At 29.9% G+C, this 22,257-nt stretch overlaps 1 protein-coding gene across 1 annotated transcript; it reads left to right on the top strand.

Moving 5' to 3' along the window:
- The first annotated feature begins 17,685 nt into the window (after window positions 1–17,685).
- On the top strand, window positions 17,686–21,299 carry LOC7485451 (G-type lectin S-receptor-like serine/threonine-protein kinase SD3-1). Its single transcript, XM_002308927.4, has one exon. It carries the CDS (start codon window positions 18,747–18,749, stop codon window positions 21,045–21,047), a length of 2,301 nt encoding a protein of 766 aa, XP_002308963.1. The 5' UTR covers window positions 17,686–18,746; the 3' UTR covers window positions 21,048–21,299.
- Window positions 21,300–22,257: the final 958 nt, after the last annotated feature.

Raw genomic sequence — 22,257 nt, 5'->3', positions numbered from 1 at the left:
GAAAAAATAATATCTACCATACTCTTAAACAGATTCTAAATTCAAATTATATTTTGCATAAGTTGATTTAGATTAATTAAATAAATATAATATTTAAAAGAAATAAAAAAACATCAAATGAATTTTTAATATCAACTTATGAGTTGATTTGTTGGATGACTGGATTTGATCATATCAACTTCTATATTTTTTAAAAAAATTAGTTGATATTATATTCCAATCAATTTATCAAGTTGATCGAGAATGAAAATTATCAGGTAATGTTTGCATTTCACTTGGACCATATTTTTTTAAAATAAAATTTTTTTAGATTTAAATGAATTTTTAAAAAGTTTTGGTATTTTTTTGAATGTTTATATCAAAAATAAAAAAATATATTATTTTAATAAATTTTTAAATGAAAAATATTTTGAAAAACAATATCTAATGTATTCTCAAACAAACTCTAAGTTCAAGTCACATTTTGCATGAGTTGATTTATATTAATTAAATAAATATAATATCTAAAAAAAACTTCAAGTGGAATTTTAAAGAAATAGTAGACTCGTGAGTTACTTGAATTTTGTTGGGTTACTTGAATTTTATAATGTCAACTCCTATTTTTTTTAAAAACAAATAGTTTATATTATATTCAAATCAATTTATCAAATTAAATCAGGTTTAATAACAATATATAAAATATATAGTTTTTCCTTTTCTTTTCTCACCATAAAGATATATTCATTTCATCTACGCTAAATTTTGTACTGTAAGAAACTATTGAATATATTTTCTATTTTTGTTTGTGGGCACGATTATTTGTATATGGACCTGAGAAAATATATGCGCCCGTGTAAATAAAAAGAGGAGTAAAAAATTTATTTTTATGTTGGTGCAGAATTTATAAATACAAAACCACTTTAATTGGTTATAATTTACATGATGCTTAGCTTTTTTAGAAGAATTAAAATATTTTTGTAAAAGAATGGGAGAGAAGAGGAATGGGCAAGATGACCAGGTCGATGACATGCAAGAAAAATCATTGATTTTGTATTTTTTTTTTATCCCAGTTAATTAAAAAATGAATTCAACAAATCAAGTAACACGAACAGCTACCCTTCTATCCTTCTATACCCCTGTATCAATATTTCTTTAATCAAGAAATAAATACAATATAAAAGGTATTTTTTTATAAATCATAATTTTGAAAGCAAAAAACTTTGCTTGTAAAAATAGATTCCATATAAATTTATATATATATATATATATATAAAAGATATAATTCATGAACAAGTCAATTCGTGTAATAAAAAACTCATCCGCTCACACAAAATTTACAGGGAGTTTGAGAGTATAGTTACGGTTATTTTTTAAAATATTTTTTACTCGAAAATGCAATAAAATAATATTTTTTTATTTTTTTTATATTGGTATATCAAAATAATCTAAAAACACTAAAAAAATAATTTGAAGTAAAGAAAAAAATAAAAATTTTAATTTTTTTCACAAATACTTTTGAAACGCAAAAACAAATGGGCTTAATCTAATTTAGGTATTTTTTGTGATTGTAACAGCTGTTACTTTTCAAATTATTTTTCACTTTGAAATACATCAAAATAAATATTTTTTATTTTTAAAAATTAATTTTGATATAGAACATTAAAACAATTCAAAATCATAAAAAAAATTAACTTGAAGAAAAAAAATTAAAAAATTCAATTGATGACAAAAACAATCACTTTTATAATTTATAAAAAAAATAAATGGTTTCTTGGATCTCTCAATTTATTGATAACTACATTCAAATTAACCAAACAATTTTTAACTATTCTTTTCCTTATTCACAAAAGAAAATACTCTTTCCCTTCAGCAGCATGGGCTAGCTGAACAAATTTTCTGGAAATATTTTTCCTAAGAAAATTTATATACAGGCCATAACAATTCCTTTTATTTTTCTTTCCTGGGAGTGTTTTTCTGATAAAAGCCATGAAAAGGTTTTTTATATATATACAGTGGAAATATAACCAACTCTCCCTATGATAACTGGCACCCATAGAATCAACAAGAAAAAATTACGAGGAATGTAATTTAACTGATTAGATTTAAGTTTGTTTTTTAAAAATCACTAGTTCGAATCTTATAAATTTTAGGGCCACTGAAGGCTATGTTTGTTTCCCGGAATTTACTTTCCGGGAAACCATTTTCCAAACTTTCTTGTGTTTGTTCGCCATTAGAAAAGTTGGTCAACGGAAAATACTTTCAAGTCAAAGGAAAATTTGGCTTGGTTTTCAGGAAAGTGTTTTCCTGAAAAATTTAGGCGGAAAACATTTTCCGGAAGTTGTTAAAAATTTAGAAATAAATATATATATATATATTTGAATATTTATTTTTGAATTTCATCTCTTAAAATTTAATTTTTATATTAACTTTGGTCCTCATTTTTATAATTGTTATTTGCTTTTTCTTTATCATTTTTTATTGAAATTTTTTATGTATCAAATTTGGTCCTAATTCTTTTGATTGTTGCTTATTTTATTTGAAATAATTTATAAAATGTTAATTATTATTATTTTAATTTCTTCATCTTTTTTTTTATAGATTTGATCTCTATTATTTTTATTATTATTTATTTTATTTGAGATAATTTATGAAATTATATTTTTTTCAATTTTATTTCCATTCAACTTTTTAATTTATAAGATATGTTCCTCATTATTTTAATAAACTTGAGAAAAATAAAATATTAATAAGTTATTTTCCAGCTTATTTTTCATGACATAACTAAACACTGGAAAATGTTTTCTAACTTATTTTTCATTACACTGTTAAATATCAAAAAATAATTCACTATCCCGAAATTTATTTTTCAAAAAAAAATTACTTCCCAACAAACAAAAAAGACCACATGGTTCAACCGAATATCCAACTCCTTGGACAAGAGCTCTGTAATGGCCGAGATGATCACCTCTACCTTTTAAAATTCCATGAAAGGTTTGATTTAACTTACACAGACAATTTTTCAGGCAGAATAATAATTTATGGGTTGGGTTTTTAATTATTTGTGTTAGCGGTGATTTTTTAAAAATATTTTTATTTAAAAATATTTTTTTTATATTAGTGTATCAAAATAATTAAAAAGAATTGAATTTTTTTTTCAAAAGCTTTTTTGATAAAAAAAACAAATACACTCAGTTAGCATTTGAAATTATATTAATGATTGTTTTTAAAAGTGTTTTTTACTTGAAAATATATCAAAATAATATATCTTTTAATTTTTTTAACATTAACATATCAAAACAAACCAAAATTATATAAAAAATAATTAAAAATTAAAAATTTTTAAAAATTTTAAAAATATTTTTAAAAAATAAAAAACATATGCTTGTAATGATTCTCAAAGTAAATAACCTTCCAAAAATTTATAGTCGTGTTTGAGAAAGTAATAATAATTATTATTTAAAGTGTTTTTATTTAAAAATATATTAAAATAATATTTTTTATTTTAAAAATTATTTTTAATTTAAACATATTAAAAAAATCTAAAAACATAAAAAAATATTATTTTAAATAAAAAATAAATTTTTAAAAAACATTATTCCAACCACGCTATAAACAAATAACAAAAAGGAACACGCTGGGCAGGTGGAAAGGTCATAAAGTGACCGGTTAGGTGAGTAATGAGAAAAAATGTGACCCAGCGAAGCGGTGACAAGCGAGCGTGCCATAAGTTTGGATTAAACAGGATTTAAAAATGGGAAATGGGGCCCACCATTTAAAGGCTCTGGGTTTTGCTAGAGTACATGACAACGGACTTGAAAGCTCTAGTCAATTCTAGTTAATTGTGGAATCAAATCACGCGAGTTAAAAGAAAAGTTACCGAAAAAATACATGGAACACTCTAAAACAAGCAAGCTTCAGATCATTAGCAGTATAAAGTTATGGTTGGGTTTGTTTTTGAAAAAATAAAATATTATTAATTTAAAATTAAATTTAAATTCAAAATTAAATTAAATTAAATTTTTCTCAGATATATTAAATGCAAGTTAATATATTGGATTCTCAGGTTAAATTTATATTGATTTTTTAAAACATAATCCAAGTTTCAAATCAACATGGCAAATAAAACCAGGTTTAATATATATAAGAAATATATGTTAATATAATGGTCACTAGAGACTTATATGGTTGTTAACTTCAGGGCTCGTGGGAATAGTTGAGGTACGCGCAAGCTGATCCGGACACCCACGTTAATTAAAAAAAAAGTATATGTTATTCTTTATTTTCAGTTTTTTATTTGTTTTTTTTTCTATATCTTTGTTCATGTTTGATCTTTATAATTAATTATATTTAATTTGTGTTGATGGTTACAACTTACAAGCCTTTTTCGTGTGGGTTATGCGGTATTACAATATCTACACAAATTATGTATATATTTACATGTCCGTATTTTCTTAACCTCTTTTTTATTATTGTTATTCAGCGGAAAACTAACAAATCCCATGGCTTATTTCGTATTGTTACGTTGCAGGGTAAAAACAATGTTTGATAACTGATTTTTGTGGTATACTTGTGAGTATTTAAAATGGCCAAATAATATTTTTGTTAAACTTTATTGTTGTGTTTTTGAGATATTAAAAATATTTTTTATATTAAATAATTTATAACTCCTTAAACTTACATGACATATATCCATATGTTTTACGAGATTGATTCTCAAGTTTTAGGAATTAAAAATATATATATAATACATACAGACACGTTATTTTTAATAAAACCAATGATATAAAAAAAATTAAATATGTATTGATCACACATTGTTTTTGAATTAAAAAAAATAACAACGGTAATTTTCAAGTTTAAAAAACTTATATATATATATATATATACACAGACACGTCATTTTAATAAAATCGATGATATAGAAAGATTTTGAAACAGGGTGATTAAGGTGGTAGGAATTGATATATATACCCCGCAGTGGTCCGATGATTCTGCATAGTCAAACCCATTTGATTTGATTTATTTATTTGTTTTGGTACAGGAGATTATTCTTTTTTTTTTATCCATGTGTTTGATTATGCAGTTCACTTAAAAAAAAATGCGTATAAACTGACCCGGACACTCATGTTAAATTAAAAAAACAGTCAGAATTCTTCTTTTTTTTTCCCACGATCAGTGAATAGTCATATTGCGTCCTTAATTTCTTGTATTTATACCGAGTGGTAACTTACCGTTCAGAGTGTGTTCGTCTTTACTATTTGTTGAAATATTTCTAATTAAATTTTTTATTTTCGTATGTTTTTGATATACTAATATTAAAAATAAATTCTAAATAATAATAAAAATTATTTTAATATTAAAAAAGTAACTTGTGGCTTGTTTTAGTTTACTTTAATATCCATGGATTAAAAAAAGTAATTAATTAAGTCTATGAGATGATTGCAAAATCAAGAGTAAAGTCATAGCAATTAATGATATCCAATCTTCATATTGAATGAAGCTTGGAGTTATTATATATGAAGGGACGAAAAAGAGAAACTTCAAAAGCATCTTTCACACTTGACTTTGACATGAAAACACTATGGAGAACAAGAATTTCTCCTACTTGACACTGATTTAGCCTCTGTTACTGTTGTGAATTGGCCTCTCAGCAGATCTGATAACGATCCAAATCTAATTGAAAACTACATTTTTATGCCTTTTTTAATATATAATTAGGTGAAATGTAGCATTTAATATGCATTGACATGAAAGTATAATACATAGAAAAAAAAATCATTCCTGTTTAGGAATATCTTTGCCTGGTGTGTGTATGGTACAATTTATTTTTATGTATAGGGTCCTCTTACAATTATTTTCTTACTTAATTCAGAAACCGTTTGGAAACGCGATGCAAATCGTGTTCCCAAAAAAATTAATTTTTTTTTGTTAAAATTTAATATGTTTTGAAGTGCTAATGTCAAAAATAATTTTTAAAAAATAAAAAAATATCTTTAACATACATTTCGGTACAAAAAATTATTTAAAAATAAATCATAACTATACTGCCAAACATAGTACCCTGTTGGATCAATAACTCCCACTTCCAGGTATTTGCCTTGGACAATATATCAATTCATTTTACTGGATCTGGCTTCACAAATTTAAGGTACTAGGTGGGTAGTGTCTCATTCATAAATGCTCTTAACAAGAATTAACCTAAACTTATTATTTTTAATATTAAAATAATTAAAAAAATAAAAAAAATAATTTTAAACAAATACCTTTTCAAATATTTGAGAAAAACCGCGTTTGAAAACACTGTCGTAGAGTGGAAGTATTATCACTGCATTTTCAAAGTATTGAAATGTAAAATTATTTTACATGGTTTATGTTCTCATTTTGTTTTGAATAATAAGGTTTGATTTTTATAATTTTGTTTTATCTAATTTATTTATTTATACTTTATTGTGTATTGATAAAATTATTATTTTTCATTATAAAAAAATGCCAGATGATGTAGTTTGAAAGATATAAATGGTTTTAATTATGATATATTGTTGTGAAATGGTCTTATTTTCATTTGTGTGTTTGGTATTGCGGTAGCTGTTGTGGTTGTGGTTTGAAAAAAGTTATTTTATAAAAAATATTTTTAGTTAAGGTTGGTTTGGAAAAATATATGTTTGGTTAAAATTATGGTTGAAATTGAGGTTGAACAAAAAGTAGTTTAATGTGTTTGGTTAAAAGAATATTTTTCAAATTGAGGTTATAAAATAGTTAAAATATATATATATATATATATATATATATATATATATATTGACGGTTTTTAATTTAAATATTGTAGATTTAACTACTGATATTACACCATGAAATAAATAATATTGATATCAAATATTTTTTATTATTCCATTAAACTATGTGCAATTTCATCACGTATGAAATCTATCAAACAAGAACTATATTTTCTATGGTTTCTTAAGCGCGCAACAACAAAAACTGAATTTTTTGTTACGTCATCAAGCGATCTCCTTCTAATTTTTCGAATAAAACACAATTAAAAATAAAAATAAAAATTGATTTTTTTTAACTAGGTCGGACCCGGCAAGAACATAATTGGAATTGCGATCAAATTCCGCAAATGCTACGTCATCATGCGATATCCTTCTAATTTATGTAGTGTTATTAAATAATATTAAATACTAGTTTTTCGAGTAAAACACAATTTAAAAAATTATCGGGTCGGACGCGGTCCAATCAACAGTTGAAACACTGTTTACGTGAACAGTGCCTAGTGAATCAGCACTGTTCACTTCAAGGGCACTGTTCACTATTGGAGTGAACAGTGCCCAGGTGAATTAATTCACCGTGGCACTGTTCACTTTAAGAATCCACCTGGTCACTAGACGCGGCCGCGTGAGAAGCAGCTGAGAGTTGCTTCTCACGAACAAGCGGTTTTAACGAGCCTCACATACACAGTAATTTGCGTTACCAGTGGTTTTAACAGGCCCCACATACACAATAATTTGCGCTTTATTGTTACCAAACGTATTGTTTGTCTTGAACTACAAACTAAGTGAGTGTTAGGGAATAGCTTTTGCTTTTGATCGCGTTTTATGTGAAAAAAATATTAAATTAATTTTTTTTAAAGTATTTATTAATAATCTTGATGTGTTGATATAAAAAATTATTTTAATATATTTTTAAATAAAAAATATTTTTAAAAAACATAATGCATCACAGAAACACAAGAGTTAAGCTTTTTAACTATCATAAATTACGCCATTCCTTGATTGGTTACATTTCTCTTTTGCACACCTAAAAGCCTAAAATGACACTTCCTGCAGCCTCACAAAACAAGATGGATGCTTCATCGTTTGAGGCTTTTTCTTTTTTCTTTTGTTAATGAAGACTTCTGATTGAGCTTTCATAAATGTTTCATCATGCCATGTCCTCGAATATTAAAAAAAAAACAGGATGAAAGGGACATGCAATATACATAGCAAAAGATGACACATTAGAACTTGTGGTATATATATCTAGTGCATGAACACTAGCATTTTTTTGTGTATTTTATAGTGTGGTGGATGTTATTTTTTAATTAAAAATAAATTTAAATAATATATATATATATATATATAATTTTTTATATTCATATATTAAAATAATTAAAAAACACCTGAAAAAACATTAATTTTTAAACAAAATTTAAAAAAAAAACACTTTAAAAAGCATAAATTACCTCTTTACTTTTTTACTCCATACAAAGTAATCAAACATCAATAAATTGACCTTGAATAACATGACAAGTTCAAAGTTGGAACTCTAAGTCATTCTAGCATTAAGATTTGTTAAAGCAACCACTGAGCCGACTAAACAACAAGAATCAAACACCTAATATTTTTCTTAATCAATAGATTCGAAGCATGATCAAACCGATTTATTATTTTTTAATGGGTAATCTTGGTCACTAAGTTAGGACGTTTAACTACTTCGGCATTAGAAAATTATTTATTCGAGAGAGAGCAGAGAGGAGTTCTATATAGTTGAGATATCGCATAAAATAAAATTTAAATTATTAAAACTTCTTTAATCATTCATGACAACCTATAACTGCCATACGGTGACGGGCTAAACAATTTTCTCAAAATGTACTTGTGATTTATTATTATCTACTTGGAGATGTTCTGCTGTCACGGCACCAAGCAGCAAAGAGAATTCTGTATGATCATGTTCAGGACATGCCTTACAGGACATGGGTTTTAAATGCAACATCGTTATGAAACATATCTGTAGGTCACATTGGTAGGTTTAGTTTTCGATTAATCTTTTTTTTTTTTTTTTTAAGATTAAACTGGATGTTCGGGTCAGTTTATGCGCAACTCAACTAATTCCACGGATCCTGAAGTTAATGACCACGTAAGTCTCCAGTGACCCTGAGATTTGTAGGACTCTCAAACTGGTGATCTTTAGAGAGCAAATTCAAGACCTGAAAAGTTGAGTTACACCCCTCAGGGTTAATACATCACTTATTATGATATTAATAAGTCCAATTATTGATTATCTTATCATATTAAGTTGTGTTTAGTTAGTGTTTAGGATCAAAATAAATATATATATAAAAATTAAAAATGTATTTAATTGAAAGACTTGAATGAAGATAAAATAAATTTGTTTTTATAGTAGTTTTGAAGGAAATTTTTATATTTTAAAAAAGAAAAGTAGATAAAATCATACCTCTTATATCTCTATTGTTTTTATTTTTTATATTCCAAGATAATAACTAAAAGTCAATTTAGTATCATTCGATGATGCTTAGATTTTGCACCTGTCAATAATATTGTTTAGATGCATGATTTACCAAAATACAGTAATTGCAGATGTTCTTGTGCTCGCCATTAATTGAAACCGCAGAGAGAAATACTTGTATACGAGTAAAGGTAAACCCTAAATTCCTAGCTAACTTTTTTTTCTTGTTAATTAACGTAGGTCACAAGTTAAACTCTCTCTCTCTCTCTCTCTCTCTCTCTCTCATTTTCGATGGCTAAGGATGTGGACATGAAAGAATCACAAGTTCTATATGAAAAACACATTCACTTGCATGGATTATGCGCCTGGCTAGATAAGAATATGGTCCCCAACACCGAACTTGGAAGATTTGATCGTGTGGGGAGGAGATGCATTCTTTTCAATTCTCTCTGAATCGGCCCTTTTGGACGGACATCTACAATCAAAACTATAAATGTAGAAAAAATTGGAAGAAAACCGACATCATCAAATACCTACAAGATCGAGAAAGGGACTTTCACTTGGTGGTAGGCCAAATGACCAGGTGCCAATGTAGACATACTATTTACCTAGCTGACACCTCATGGGAATATCATAGATGACGTGTAAATATGGCCGGCTTTATTGGTTCCCTGTCATAGGAACCGAGGTGGACCTCTTCCAATATCACCATGAACACTTGGCAGGCTATGGTTGCCTCGACGGCTATAATCAAAAGATTAGTGGCTTGTTTTTCGATGTGAGGTTGCCGGAAAGAAACTCAAGTATAGATTTTGTGGTTTTGCATGTGCATTTAAACAAAAGGAGAGAGGATCGAGTCTTACATTTGTGCCTCAATTACAAATTGTCTTGTTGAAGATGGAGAACTAGAGGTGGAGAATTCGGAGTCTAACCCCTAACCAAAAGGGTAACCAAGGGAAAAATGCCGATTTACAAACCCAGTTCTAACCTTAGAAAATAGGGGAACAAAAAAGAACATAGCCAGTAAATTTGGGATTTGGCACGCAAACAAAATTCTTGGTTGCGAGAGTGAAGTACTCGACAGATGGAAATCCAAATACAGATTTACAGCCTTTGTTTTTTTTATTTTAAAAATATTTTTGAAAAAAATTAATTTTTTTTATTTACTTTAAATTAATTTTATTTTAATATTTTCAAATTATTTTAATATACTAATGTTAAAAATATTTTTTTAAAAAAATATATTATTTTAATATATTTAAAAAAAAACTTTAAAAAATAATTATTTTCATATTCTCAAACAATAACTCAAGGAGTGTTTTGTTAGGGCATTCTATCTATACCGAAAGAAAACAATAATGTTTACAGAGATTGTGTTCAATATCGTGATGTAAGTTGTTTTTTTTAAAAAAAAATTGTTCAAAATACATATTAAAATGATTTTTTATATATATATTTTTTTAATTTTTGAAAACAGTACATATAAAATTATTAAAAAAATATTAATTTAATATATTTCTAAAATAAATATATTTTTAACAAACAAATCACAACAAAAGTTATCTCGCTCTAAACAGATTACGCAGGAAGTTACATGGCTGTGGCTCTGTCTAAACATCAAATAACCCCAAGACCAAGAGAGAATATCAATACACTTGTCAAAAAAAAAAAAGAGGGAAAAGATTAGTGATTCCATGTCTTAGAACGCTTTTCCTTCGGATTGACAAAATGGTAGAAGGTTCTTCTGTTTGGGCTGTGGATGGTGCTGATCAGAGTTCCATTTGTTAAAACAGCAGCCGTCGAGGCCCAATGGCTGAGTACAATATGGAGTATGCGAGTGGAGCTGGACTGTACCACAGGCAAAGGAGATTGGGCTACTCGTAAACCACTAGGCTGTCATGCCACCCTGCCGAAGTTAAAGTCCGCTTCAATTCACCTGGCAATGCTAGACTTTCATCAGTCGAGTTGTGTTTTTTTTTTAATATTTTTTCTTAATCATTTCTCACTAAATGTCATATTTCTTTATTAATTTATTTATTTATCACATTGAATGAGTTTCATCCATAATTGGGTTCTAGAAATTGAGTAGTTGAACATTTTTCTGGAAGATGATATAGAAAATATATCCTGGTTAAATTAACATTATTCATTAGTAAAAGAAACACTGAAGTTGCATCTGCTTTAAATCCAGTGACGGGCCAATATTTTATCAGCTTCGAGATAGAATCAGCCGAGACTGAAAAGATGAGAGGATTGGAGATTTCAATGCTCAGATTCTCCGAGGCTTGGCAGATATTGCCCAATGGGCTTAACCCATCTGCATTTTATTTGTTCTTACAATTTTTGGATTAGTAACCACTTTGCATCTTCTTTACAAGATCAAAATTTAACCACCCTTTGGGTAAAAGCATTATTCAGAGAAAGCGGATATGTTTTTTTATTTTAAAATGATATAAATTTACTTTGAAATTATTATAGAAACAAATTTATTTTTATTTATTTTTCGTGTTTTTAAAATACTAGTCAAACGCAGCCTTGAACCATGTATCATGTGTTGTTTTCAATGATTCGGCTAGGATATTCTCAACTATGAAGAAGGGAAATTGATTTGAAGGAAAAAAAGGGCAAGTAGAAAACAACAACCAAACTTTAAAAGTCCACGAATTAAAAGATAATGGATTGACCTCTTCAAACATATAGTTTTCCTTCATGTAATTTTCTCGCCTTAAATATGCAAGTTGCTCGTGGTGAATGCGATTGAAAAACTTGGGTCGACAGGTGCAAACGTGCTTTTCTTGGACCTAGCCTTTTTCCATGTGCTTCTTCTATTATAGTCGTGGTTTGGAAATTTATTTGAAAAAAAGCTTGGGTGGTTGGATCATTACAACAACTCGGGTAAACTATATTTTATACAAACAAAAGAACTTATTCACTTTATAAGATATTAAATCATCATGGTTTGAATCGGGTTTGACTATACAAATCAAAATACTAAGAAATCAGTCCGGTTAAACCAACATGGTCAGGTCATTATCTTGTCTAACTTAACTAAAAACTCAACTTGGGCTAGGTTCTGATCTGATTTCCTAGGTTAATCCATTGACCCGAGTTAAATAATTATGCTTTTCATGATTTAAATTTAAACAAGTAGTTAAGATGCCCGTTTGAGAGCATGACAAGTATTGATTTTTAAAATGTTTTTTCATTTGAAAATACATTAAGATAATTTATTTTTAATATTAGAATATCAAAAGATTCAAAAACACGAAAAAATAATAATTTAAAACTAAAAAATAAAATATAAATTAAAAATACAATTAGACGAAAAGACAAAAAATAATAATAAAACCCACCAAGTCTAGTGAACAGGGTTTGGATAAAAATTTAGGTGGTTGGTTCACCAAACGCTGGTGGCATGCGACTGCAATCACCCAAAGTCTCATCTCAATAGCGCAAGTACCCTCTCGTTTATCTAGGCAATGTAATCTTACAAGTGTCAACGACAAATTTGGCATCCAATGACACCCACCATATTGGAGTCCAGGAGTGAATTAAACTCGATATATAATTATTGCCTGAGACTTGAGAGTTGAGAGAGGTCTGCCGCTGCTTTCTCTCCTTCCTTTTTCCCTTTATGCCATGGGCAAAAGAAGATCTTGAACAGTAAAATTGCATGATAATTTATCATCATTACAAGTTACTGGTTGTTTTCAACCTCGTGACAGGTAGCACGAGCAAGATGCTAGAGAAAACCTAGCTGTCACTCCATAAGTCAATATTTACATAATTGACAGAGAGAGAGAGAGAGAGAGGGGGGGGGAAGGATGCTCATGTGTCTCTTAAAATAACCAGGAAGATAATCTGACGAGGCAATTTTTGTTTGGCATGGAGAAAGAAAGATTGAGAGATCCTCTTTTGTTTTACTATGTTAACCTTTTTTCTCGAAGGAATAAAAAGAAGCCCATGCCGTGCATGCAGTAGTGTGGCGAGTCTAGTATCCTTTCCCTACTAGCCTTTCCTCCCCTCAATTTCCCAATTATTTTGGACCCTTTAGGTACTCGTAATTTATTAAAAAAATAATATAGAGTTGTTCCTGGAGCCTCCCGTTCAATATACGTTAAATTCTTTGATTCAAGTAGTTTTTTTTTTTTAGCATAATATTAGATTTAAAAAGTGGTATGAAATTATTCTTAAAACTTTATTTAATAATTTTAAATTTTAGATTGAAACGAGTCATTACAAAAATATTTTAAAAAACAACTATTATTATACTTTTAAAAATTATAAAATTTGAGAACTCCCGTTTCAAATTATCTATTGATTTCCTAGAATGGAGCGTGAGATGCAAAAAAGAAATATTACCTAATTCCCCTGTTACCTTCTCCTTTCTTTTAAATCATGAAATGGCTCCAGCACAGAGTGTTGAGGTGACAAGAGCACTTTAAGTCCAGTCTTTTTGCTAGTTATGAGATAATGTTGATAATTTAATATTACTCTTTTTTTAATTATTATTGTTGCTGTTCATGGAGAAGTTCGATGTATACACCTTTTCTCAGCCCCGATTCCTCATTTTATAATATGAAAATTTTAATATAATTTTTAATTTTACTGTGAAAGCATATTTCAGTTGGATGTGAAATTTAACTTTTTTTTATGGTACTCGTACTGTAATTATTTATTATATACTTGCATCATGAAATTATTAAAAAGAAAGGAGAGATGGATACAAAAAGAATAAATAATAATAATAATGTCCTAATCCCACCAAAAAGCGATAAAAATTCTTACTTGTTAAGAAAATATATTTTAAAATTTTCTTTCTTATTTTTATATTTATCTTTCTTGTATGCGGTAAATATCCAACAATTACAACACAGGTAAAATAAAATTTATCTACAACAACAATATCAAAATAACATGCCATCTATTTTCATCACATAGTTCAACTTTCAACTGCAGATACTTAATTGCTAAACAACAAAAAAAAAAATGAATGGCGGTTATTGTTTGCTGTTTACGTGTACCGTGAACCACCCGTTAGTGTCAGTATGTTATTTTTTATTATTTTTTTAAATTATACCTTTCAATTTTTTTCCCTGCATGATCTCTCAATATTTTATTAATTTTAAATAAATAAATGTAATTTATTATGGTTTAATTTTTAAGATGTTGTTACAGCTTTAAATAAATATTTTGATATTTAATTGATATTACATTTTTAAAAGCAACTATTTTGTTATCATGTCAATAAATAAAAAATAAGGTTTTTAAGCCTAGTAGAGTCCCAGGACATGAATTTTACGAGTTAAGTCACAAAACACAGGTTGATCTAATATTATCGTCTCACTGTAAAAAAAATATCATCTGGGGAAAAATTTTAAAGTCAAACCATGCTTTTACCGATCATTCGGGTTGTCTCCTAGTATCAACTCTCATGTGGGTTAATTTTAAACCCGGGCTAGGCAAGAAGTCAGGTCAAAATATTTTAAAGTTGACCTACTAGGTCGGGTTTAATAATAATAAAATATAATTTTCTTTTTAAAAAAATCCATCTTCCAGTTTTTTTTATTCCAATTGAATTATTTTTTGCTCTTTTTTTTTATTTTTATTCTTCAATATTTGTTTGATTTTGAATTGATATTCATGATTTATTTTGGTTTGCTTTATATGAGGTTATCGCAATTTTAAACAAACATCTTAGTATTTGGTTGATGCTCAATTTTACGAGTGTTTATTTTTATAATCATATTATTGAGTAAAAGAATAGTTTAAAAATGTTTTCAAACCCAATGAAGTCCATGATCTAAGTTACGGGGTTGACGAGTTAAGCCACGAATCCCGATTCAATCTAATATGTCATCATTTCAATATTAAAAAAAAATGTCATATTGAAATTTTTTTAAAGCCAAATAATGTTTTTACCGGATTGTTTTTTTGATCTATCAAGTCTATTGAATCACATCAATATAACTCTCGCATGATTTAATTTGAAACACGAGTTGGACAATAAGTTAAGTAATGAGTTTTTAAAGTTAACTTGTTATGTTGGGTTTAATGACAATGTCAAAAATTCTCCATTGCCTATATAAATTTATTAGATTCAATTTTTTTAAAATCTACCCCATAACATGGTGTGGGTGAGAGAGCTAATTTACTCTATTTGTATGTTGAAAAAACTGAAAACATTTGACATGATCAATAATAAATTTCCGTACCATATTAATTATAAAAAATAACTATTTTAATTACTTTTTATTAATTAGAGTGTTTTTTGAATTGAGGTGTGAATGAGTTTTTTTTAGAGAGTTACGAAAAGCAACTAGAAAACATATATTTTTAGCTTTTATTAAGAAGTGATTTATACTTTAAAAAAATTATATCTATTAAAAAACCTAACTACACCTCACCATGCCTCAATGCCAAGCAGACTTATGGAATGTAGACATATAAAAAATAATGGATTTTTGTTGTAAAATTATCACAATAAATTAAAAAATTTGTTGAATTGACACATGTTCAAAAAGATTTTACGAGATAGCACAATTTGATTATGTCGTACTTGTGAAGCGCAACAAGGTCAAACTCCAATCTTCTGCCTTAACTAGTCGACTGGTTAGATCCAGTTGTATTAACTAGTTGATCGTTTCATATAAAAACCATGATTTTTTGAAGTTTTTCTTCCAAGTATGTTTTAGACTCAAATTTATTGACTAAAAAATAAACTCCAATTAAAATCTCAAAGAATTACTGTTCACACAGTAGTAGACGCTCCTGAGCATGTACAAGTATGCCATAATTAAATAAGAATTTGCTCCAAACATATAGATGGATGATCTAGCAGATGCATTTATGGATTAATGAGACAAGTTTAGATATAAGAGAAGGTTTGGTCATAACTTTTGATTCTATCATTGAATCTTCACAAAAAGTTTTTTGAGGTCATTTTCTTTGTAGTAAAGACCACGTCGCTACATGGACCATGAAATTTTTATATATAAAAAATCTATCTGAGGCTCCAAGCTTTGACAATTTTAAGGTATTTTTTGTTATTTTTTAAACTGATCAACTGATTTCACCGATCATTGCGAACCGGTAAACAAGTTTACATGTGAAACTATACTATTTCATCAAATTTTGTTAAACCTATATAAATTCACCAATTTTTTAATTTACTGTACTAATTTCACAATTTTTCGAGAAATGAAAGGGGTTATGGGAATGCAAGTTGCTGACATTCTTGAAGAATGAGGAGATGATGGGCTTCTGGAGTAAAATAATGTAAGCTACGCTGTCAAAGGTTGACTGCCCAAAGGTGAACTCCATTGCCACTAGAGACATGTGATGTTCAAAATATAAAAGAAATCACGAACGTGGCTCAAGCATCCCTTGGTTCTATCGTCGTGTACAAATCATTAGGTCAGCATCCATTAATGCCCTGTCAAATGATGTCCACACTACTCTGCTGGAATTCTCTTTTTTGCTGTATATTTCAAATTCATGAAAAAGTCTATCTACACACGACACTATTTAATTTGGGGACCATATGATATTCTTGTGTCGGTCCAAAGGATTATTTAAGAAAAACTGTAAGAAATTTTTTTTTTTCATAAATACGTTAGTCTATTTACCTACAATCTAATTAGTTTTTTCGTCAAGCTCGATGGATTATAGATCAGAATCTTGTTTCATTAAATTCTCTCTTTTTTTTTTTTTTTTGAATATTCACAATTCTCAAACTAAACCTGTTTATACTTGTTTAATTTTAATATGCAAAGTAATTAATCTTAAAAGTCAAAATAAATTATAGACTCTAATGTTTATAATTCAAAAATTTCTTCTTATAATGTATTGATTTGATCCCGTAAACAAGATTATGTAATATTACAAATTATAAATACTTGATACGGTTTATGGGTTAATTTTTTTGGAACTAAATTGATTTATTTTATTATAACAAAACATCAATTATTTATAATCAAATATATTTAAATACATAATTAAAATAAAATAATTGAGATAAAATACACTGCTACACTTTACAACAAAAATAAACATAACTTTGGCTCTCATCTTTAGTCTTAAGAAATGTTTTTTTTTCAGATTTGTTTTTTAAAGTGTTTTTTAAATGATTTTTTATTTGAAAAAATATAAATTAATATTTTTTAATAATTCTAAAATACTAGTATTAATAATTAAAATATACTTGTGTAAACTGCATCCCCAAGTAATCATTTATTTTCTTTCCTAGTTTCCTTTTCACTTTCTTTTTTTTATCTCAAGAAGAGATGTCATGTCCCGAAACAGGTCCTTTTTGAACAGGGTCCCCTGTCTAGTAACTAGTGAAAGTGAAACTACTAGCTAGATCATAGATGGCTTCACTTGGCTCCTAATAAAGGAATAAATAAAAGATGAATTAAATTTAACGATAAAACAAAAAATCCAAATTTATTAGAATAGCTGAAGGAAAATCCCACAAAACCCTTTTCTTTCTCATGACTACAGTCTTGCTTTCACACTCCTCCATTTCCCTTCCCTCTTCTCCAATATCTTCTTCATCTTCTTTGGCCACTCCTGTCCAAAAAATTCCAGGCCACATTTCCATTTCCAGGGAAGAAAAAGGAAGAACCTCCTTGTTTGAAAGAACCACTTATTTCCTGGTTTCTTTTTTACTTTGAAAGTGTATTTGGCCTGTACTTTCTATAAAAGACTAGAAACCCTCTTCATTTTTCAGTGAGTTGGTCCCAATCTGTGGTTTATATCTTCTAATTTATCAGCTGTTGATTTTCAACGATGGATTCTTTTCAATACCCAATATCTAGACCCTACTCTGTTTTTTTAAAGCCCTGAAAGTGATTGCATTGCCAGGAAGTTGTGATCCATTGGCCTTATTTTGGGTCCCATCCGTGTACCTGCATAAGTTTCAATATTCAACTCCCATTTTTCTATTCTTCTGTGCCATCAAAATTTATTTTTTTGACTAGGCCTGTGATGTTATATTCATCGATTTTGCCTTCCTAGTCAAATATAAGATGCTCCTATGTTTCTTTATTTTTTATTTGTATTGTGGCCTAAAAGAGAACAGTTGATACTTCTGCTGAGGTCAAGGTGGTACTCTTAGCCGGCTTCTTGAATTATAATCTCCTTTCCTGCCCTTTTCAGGTACTGAAGTTCGAATCTTTAGACCCTTCTTGAATTTGTGGTTGCTTCATTGTCATTGTTTTCTGCTTGATTATATCATACAATCCTTCAAATTCCTAGATTTGGTCCTGTTTTTGCCTAATAATCATTGAAATGTGATTCACTAGCTTTGATTTTGTGTCAATGATTCTTCTAGTCTTGAAGGGGTCATTATCTTGAATCTCTCCTTCCGTAAGCTGCATTATGATTATTTTGAAAATCTTGGTAGCTGCCTAATTTTTTACTGTACCGTGCCTCCAATGTGTAAAATGAGGTTCAGTGGATTTAACCTCTCCTGATTCTTTAGGGGCTTATTCACTATATTTGCTTCTTGTTTTCTTGCATATCTAAGCATTTCAAGTATGCTTGAGCAGGGCAATTTTTTGTTCAATTCGCCTTTCCTTCCGTGTGTCTTTTTTTGGTTCTTCCTCTTTCCTGTTGTTGCTTCACAAATTCCCTTGGGGTCAAAGCTTTCTGTAGAGGAAAACAACTTGTGGGTTTCCCCCCGTGGTGATTTTGCTATTGGATTCGTTAACCGTTCTGATCAGCCCTATCAGTATAGTGTTGGGATACGTTTCAATTCGAAATCTATTCCTGTTCCCGAACAAACTGTGGTTTGGGTTGCTGGAGCTGATGTCACTGTTGGTAACAAGTCCTATTTCCAGCTTTCTCAAAATGGGGAACTGGTATTGGTTGATTCTTTGAAGGGAGTCACTGTATGGACCAGCAACACAAGCGAATTAGCTGTTGTTTCGGCTCTTCTTCGTGATGATGGCAACCTTTTTCTATTGAATAGAAAGCAAGAGGTTGTTTGGCAAAGCTTTGATAATCCATCCGACACGCTTCTTCCAGGCCAGAATTTACCTGTTCATAAAACACTAAGAGCAGCAAGCAGAAATTCTGTTTCAAGTTATTACAGTCTTTACATGAATGCTTCAGGTCAGTTACAGCTAAAGTGGGAAAGTGATGTCATTTACTGGTCTAGTTACTGGTCCAGAGGAAATCCATCAAGTTCGAATCTTGGTGCTGTCCTTACCTCTGGTGGAGTCCTGCGACTTGTGGACCACAATCAGGAACCCGTTTGGTCTGTTTTTGGGGAAGACCACAATGACAGTGTAAATTATCGGTTACTTAAATTAGACATTGATGGTAATCTGCGGATGTACTCATGGGTAGAAGCTACAGCGTCATGGAGATCAGTTTGGCAAGCTGTTGAAAATCAGTGCAATGTTTTTGCAACCTGTGGCGAGCATGGCATCTGTGTTTTCAATGCATCGGGATCTCCCGAATGCCAATGCCCTTTCAAGACAACATCTTCTCCCAGCTCGAAATGTTTTGCACTGAATTGTGAATCTAATTACAGTATGGATACTTATGAGCATACTTTTCTGTATGGGATTTATCCACCAAATGAATCAATCACCATTACTAGTTTACAGCAATGTAAAGAGTTGTGCATACAGGACCCGGCCTGTACAGCTGCAACCTTCACAAATGACGGAACTGCTCAGTGCCGAATGAAGACAAGTCCATACTTCTCTGGGCATCAAAACCCCTCTTTAAGTTCGATATCTTTTGTTAAGAAATGCTCAGACCCCATAGCAGTTAATCCCCATGCCTTTAGATCTTCTCCAGCACAATCTCCTGTCAAACGGTCTCATGGGTTGTGCATTTCTTGTCTAATTGGAGCAGCCTCTGGCACATTTGTTTTGTTTGCTATTGTTCAGATAGGAATCGGCTACTTCATCTATAGAAGAAGATATCAGATTTTGAGGAAAGCTGCTTCAGCTTACCCGGGCTGGAACTCGAAGGGTTTGATGATGTTACCATTTACAGAAATCAAGGACATCACAGGGAATTTCAAGCACCAGATAGGGCCAGGTATGTATAGAGGTGAGCTTCCAAACCATCAGCCAGTAGCAGTCAAAGACCTTGAAAACGCTATTGAAGAAAGGAAGTTTCGAGCTGTTGTTTCAAAGATAGGAAGTATACATCACAAAAACCTGGTGAGGCTTGATGGCTATTGTTTTGAGTTAGGTCATAGATATCTGGTCTATGAATACGTCAAAAACGGTTCTGTGGATAAATATATAGAAGACGATGAGTTGAGTCAGAGACTGACTTGGAAAAGGAGAGTTGACATATGCATAACTGTGGCAAGGGCCATTTGTTATCTGCATACAGGATGCAGGGAGTTTATAAGCCACGGGAATTTGAAATGTTCAAATGTAGTCCTGGATAAAAATTACGAGCCCAAGGTCAGTGAATTCGGGTTGGGAACAGCTCATCTCGAGGCATCATATGGTGGGGAGAAAGATGTGGAGGATTTTGGCAAGATGGTGCTGATATTGATAACCGGGCGTCCAGAAGTCCAGGATGCCTGGGAATGGATCTATGAGGAATGGATCCAGCGGCGTCTAGAGGGGGTGGTTGATAAAAGACTTGACGCCGGGGTGGATTTAAAGGAGCTAGAGCGACTGTTACGAATTGCATTTTGGTGTCTTCAAACAAATGAACATATGAGACCTTCGATGGGTGAGGTGGTGAAGGTATTGGAAGGCACATTAACCGTTGATCCCCCGCCGCCTCCTTTCAGCCATAGGTTATCAGAAGAAGAGTCCTTGGAGTCAGGCTCCAAACCTCCAAGTCCAGTGGAACCATGAAGATCAGTCAAAACCTTTTCCACTATAATTTGTATAGTAGAACTAACACTGCATGGTGGTACAATTTAGCACTTCCCTTGATACACACCTGCTTCCCCCAACTGCATGAACATCGATTCTGTAAGAAGAAAGTTCCATTGAGATCTAGTTGAAATTAAAATGCAACTTCATATGCATTCTGGGATGCCATATTTGCAATGTGAACTTTGATTCGGATGCAATTGATGTAATGGCTAATGCTTTTTTTTTTTAGCTGTGGCTTTCGCATCATTCTTTTCTCTTATATGGAATATGCCGGAAAAATCAAATCATTGGGGTAGTCAACCTTTGAAATCTATGCCATGCGTGGCACTTATCTCCTCACGGTACTTGAAGTTTGTTAAAAATTCTAGGATGATGAAATATGTTAGAAAAATATTTGAGAAATGTAATATTATAACATAATTATATTTTTTTAATATGATTTTTATTGGCTGTTTAGTCATGTTTAAAAATGTATATTATTTGTAAATTAATTAACCTAAATAGGTCAGGAAAGATGAGATAAAAAGTAACGTAATAGGAGAGAGATATGAGAAAAGAAAAAAAAATAAAAAATACATTATCGAGGATATACCGGGATTCTGTTTTTAATATATTAGGTATCATTAAAAAGATTTCGACGAGAAAATTCTAACTATACATTAAAAAACTACCAAACGCGATCGTAATTAAGTCTAAATCAAACTCGAATAAATTTCTTAACTAATTATGATCTCATTTGGTGCTCTTCTAAGGTGTGGTTACAATTGTCTCGTTGAGATCTTTCTAACAACATAGAGTGTGTAAAAAACAGAGTTTCGGTGTCTCTGGTGACCCATTCTTTCTTTTCTTTTCTTTTTCCTTCCCTCTTTCCCTCTTATACCACATCACCTTATCTATCTTTCTTAGCTATTGGATTTTGAATCTCATTTTTTTGCTATAAGATCTTCATAGAATATTAAGTTGATTTTTATACATGTTAATTATTTTGAATGCGACATAAATTTTGAAACAACTGTTTCACCTTATCTCTTTTTTTCTTTTAGCTATTGGATTTTGAATCTCATTTCTTGGCCATAAGATCTTCATAGAATTTTAGGTTGATTTTTGTACATGTTAATTATTTTGAATGCGGCATAAATTTTGAAACAACTGTTATTCTCAATTTTCAATCGCTATTCCTAATACT

This window comes from Populus trichocarpa, chromosome 6, assembly GCF_000002775.5.
Source record: "Populus trichocarpa isolate Nisqually-1 chromosome 6, P.trichocarpa_v4.1, whole genome shotgun sequence".
Lineage (NCBI taxonomy): Eukaryota > Viridiplantae > Streptophyta > Magnoliopsida > Malpighiales > Salicaceae > Populus > Populus trichocarpa.
This window is presented reverse-complemented; position numbering and strand designations above follow the sequence as displayed.

Bases quoted from the DNA above. Each gene is read 5' to 3' on its own strand.
- LOC7485451 (XM_002308927.4), top strand. From the start codon at position 18,747: ATGCTTGAGCAGGGCAATTTTTTGTTCAATTCGCCTTTCCTTCCGTGT.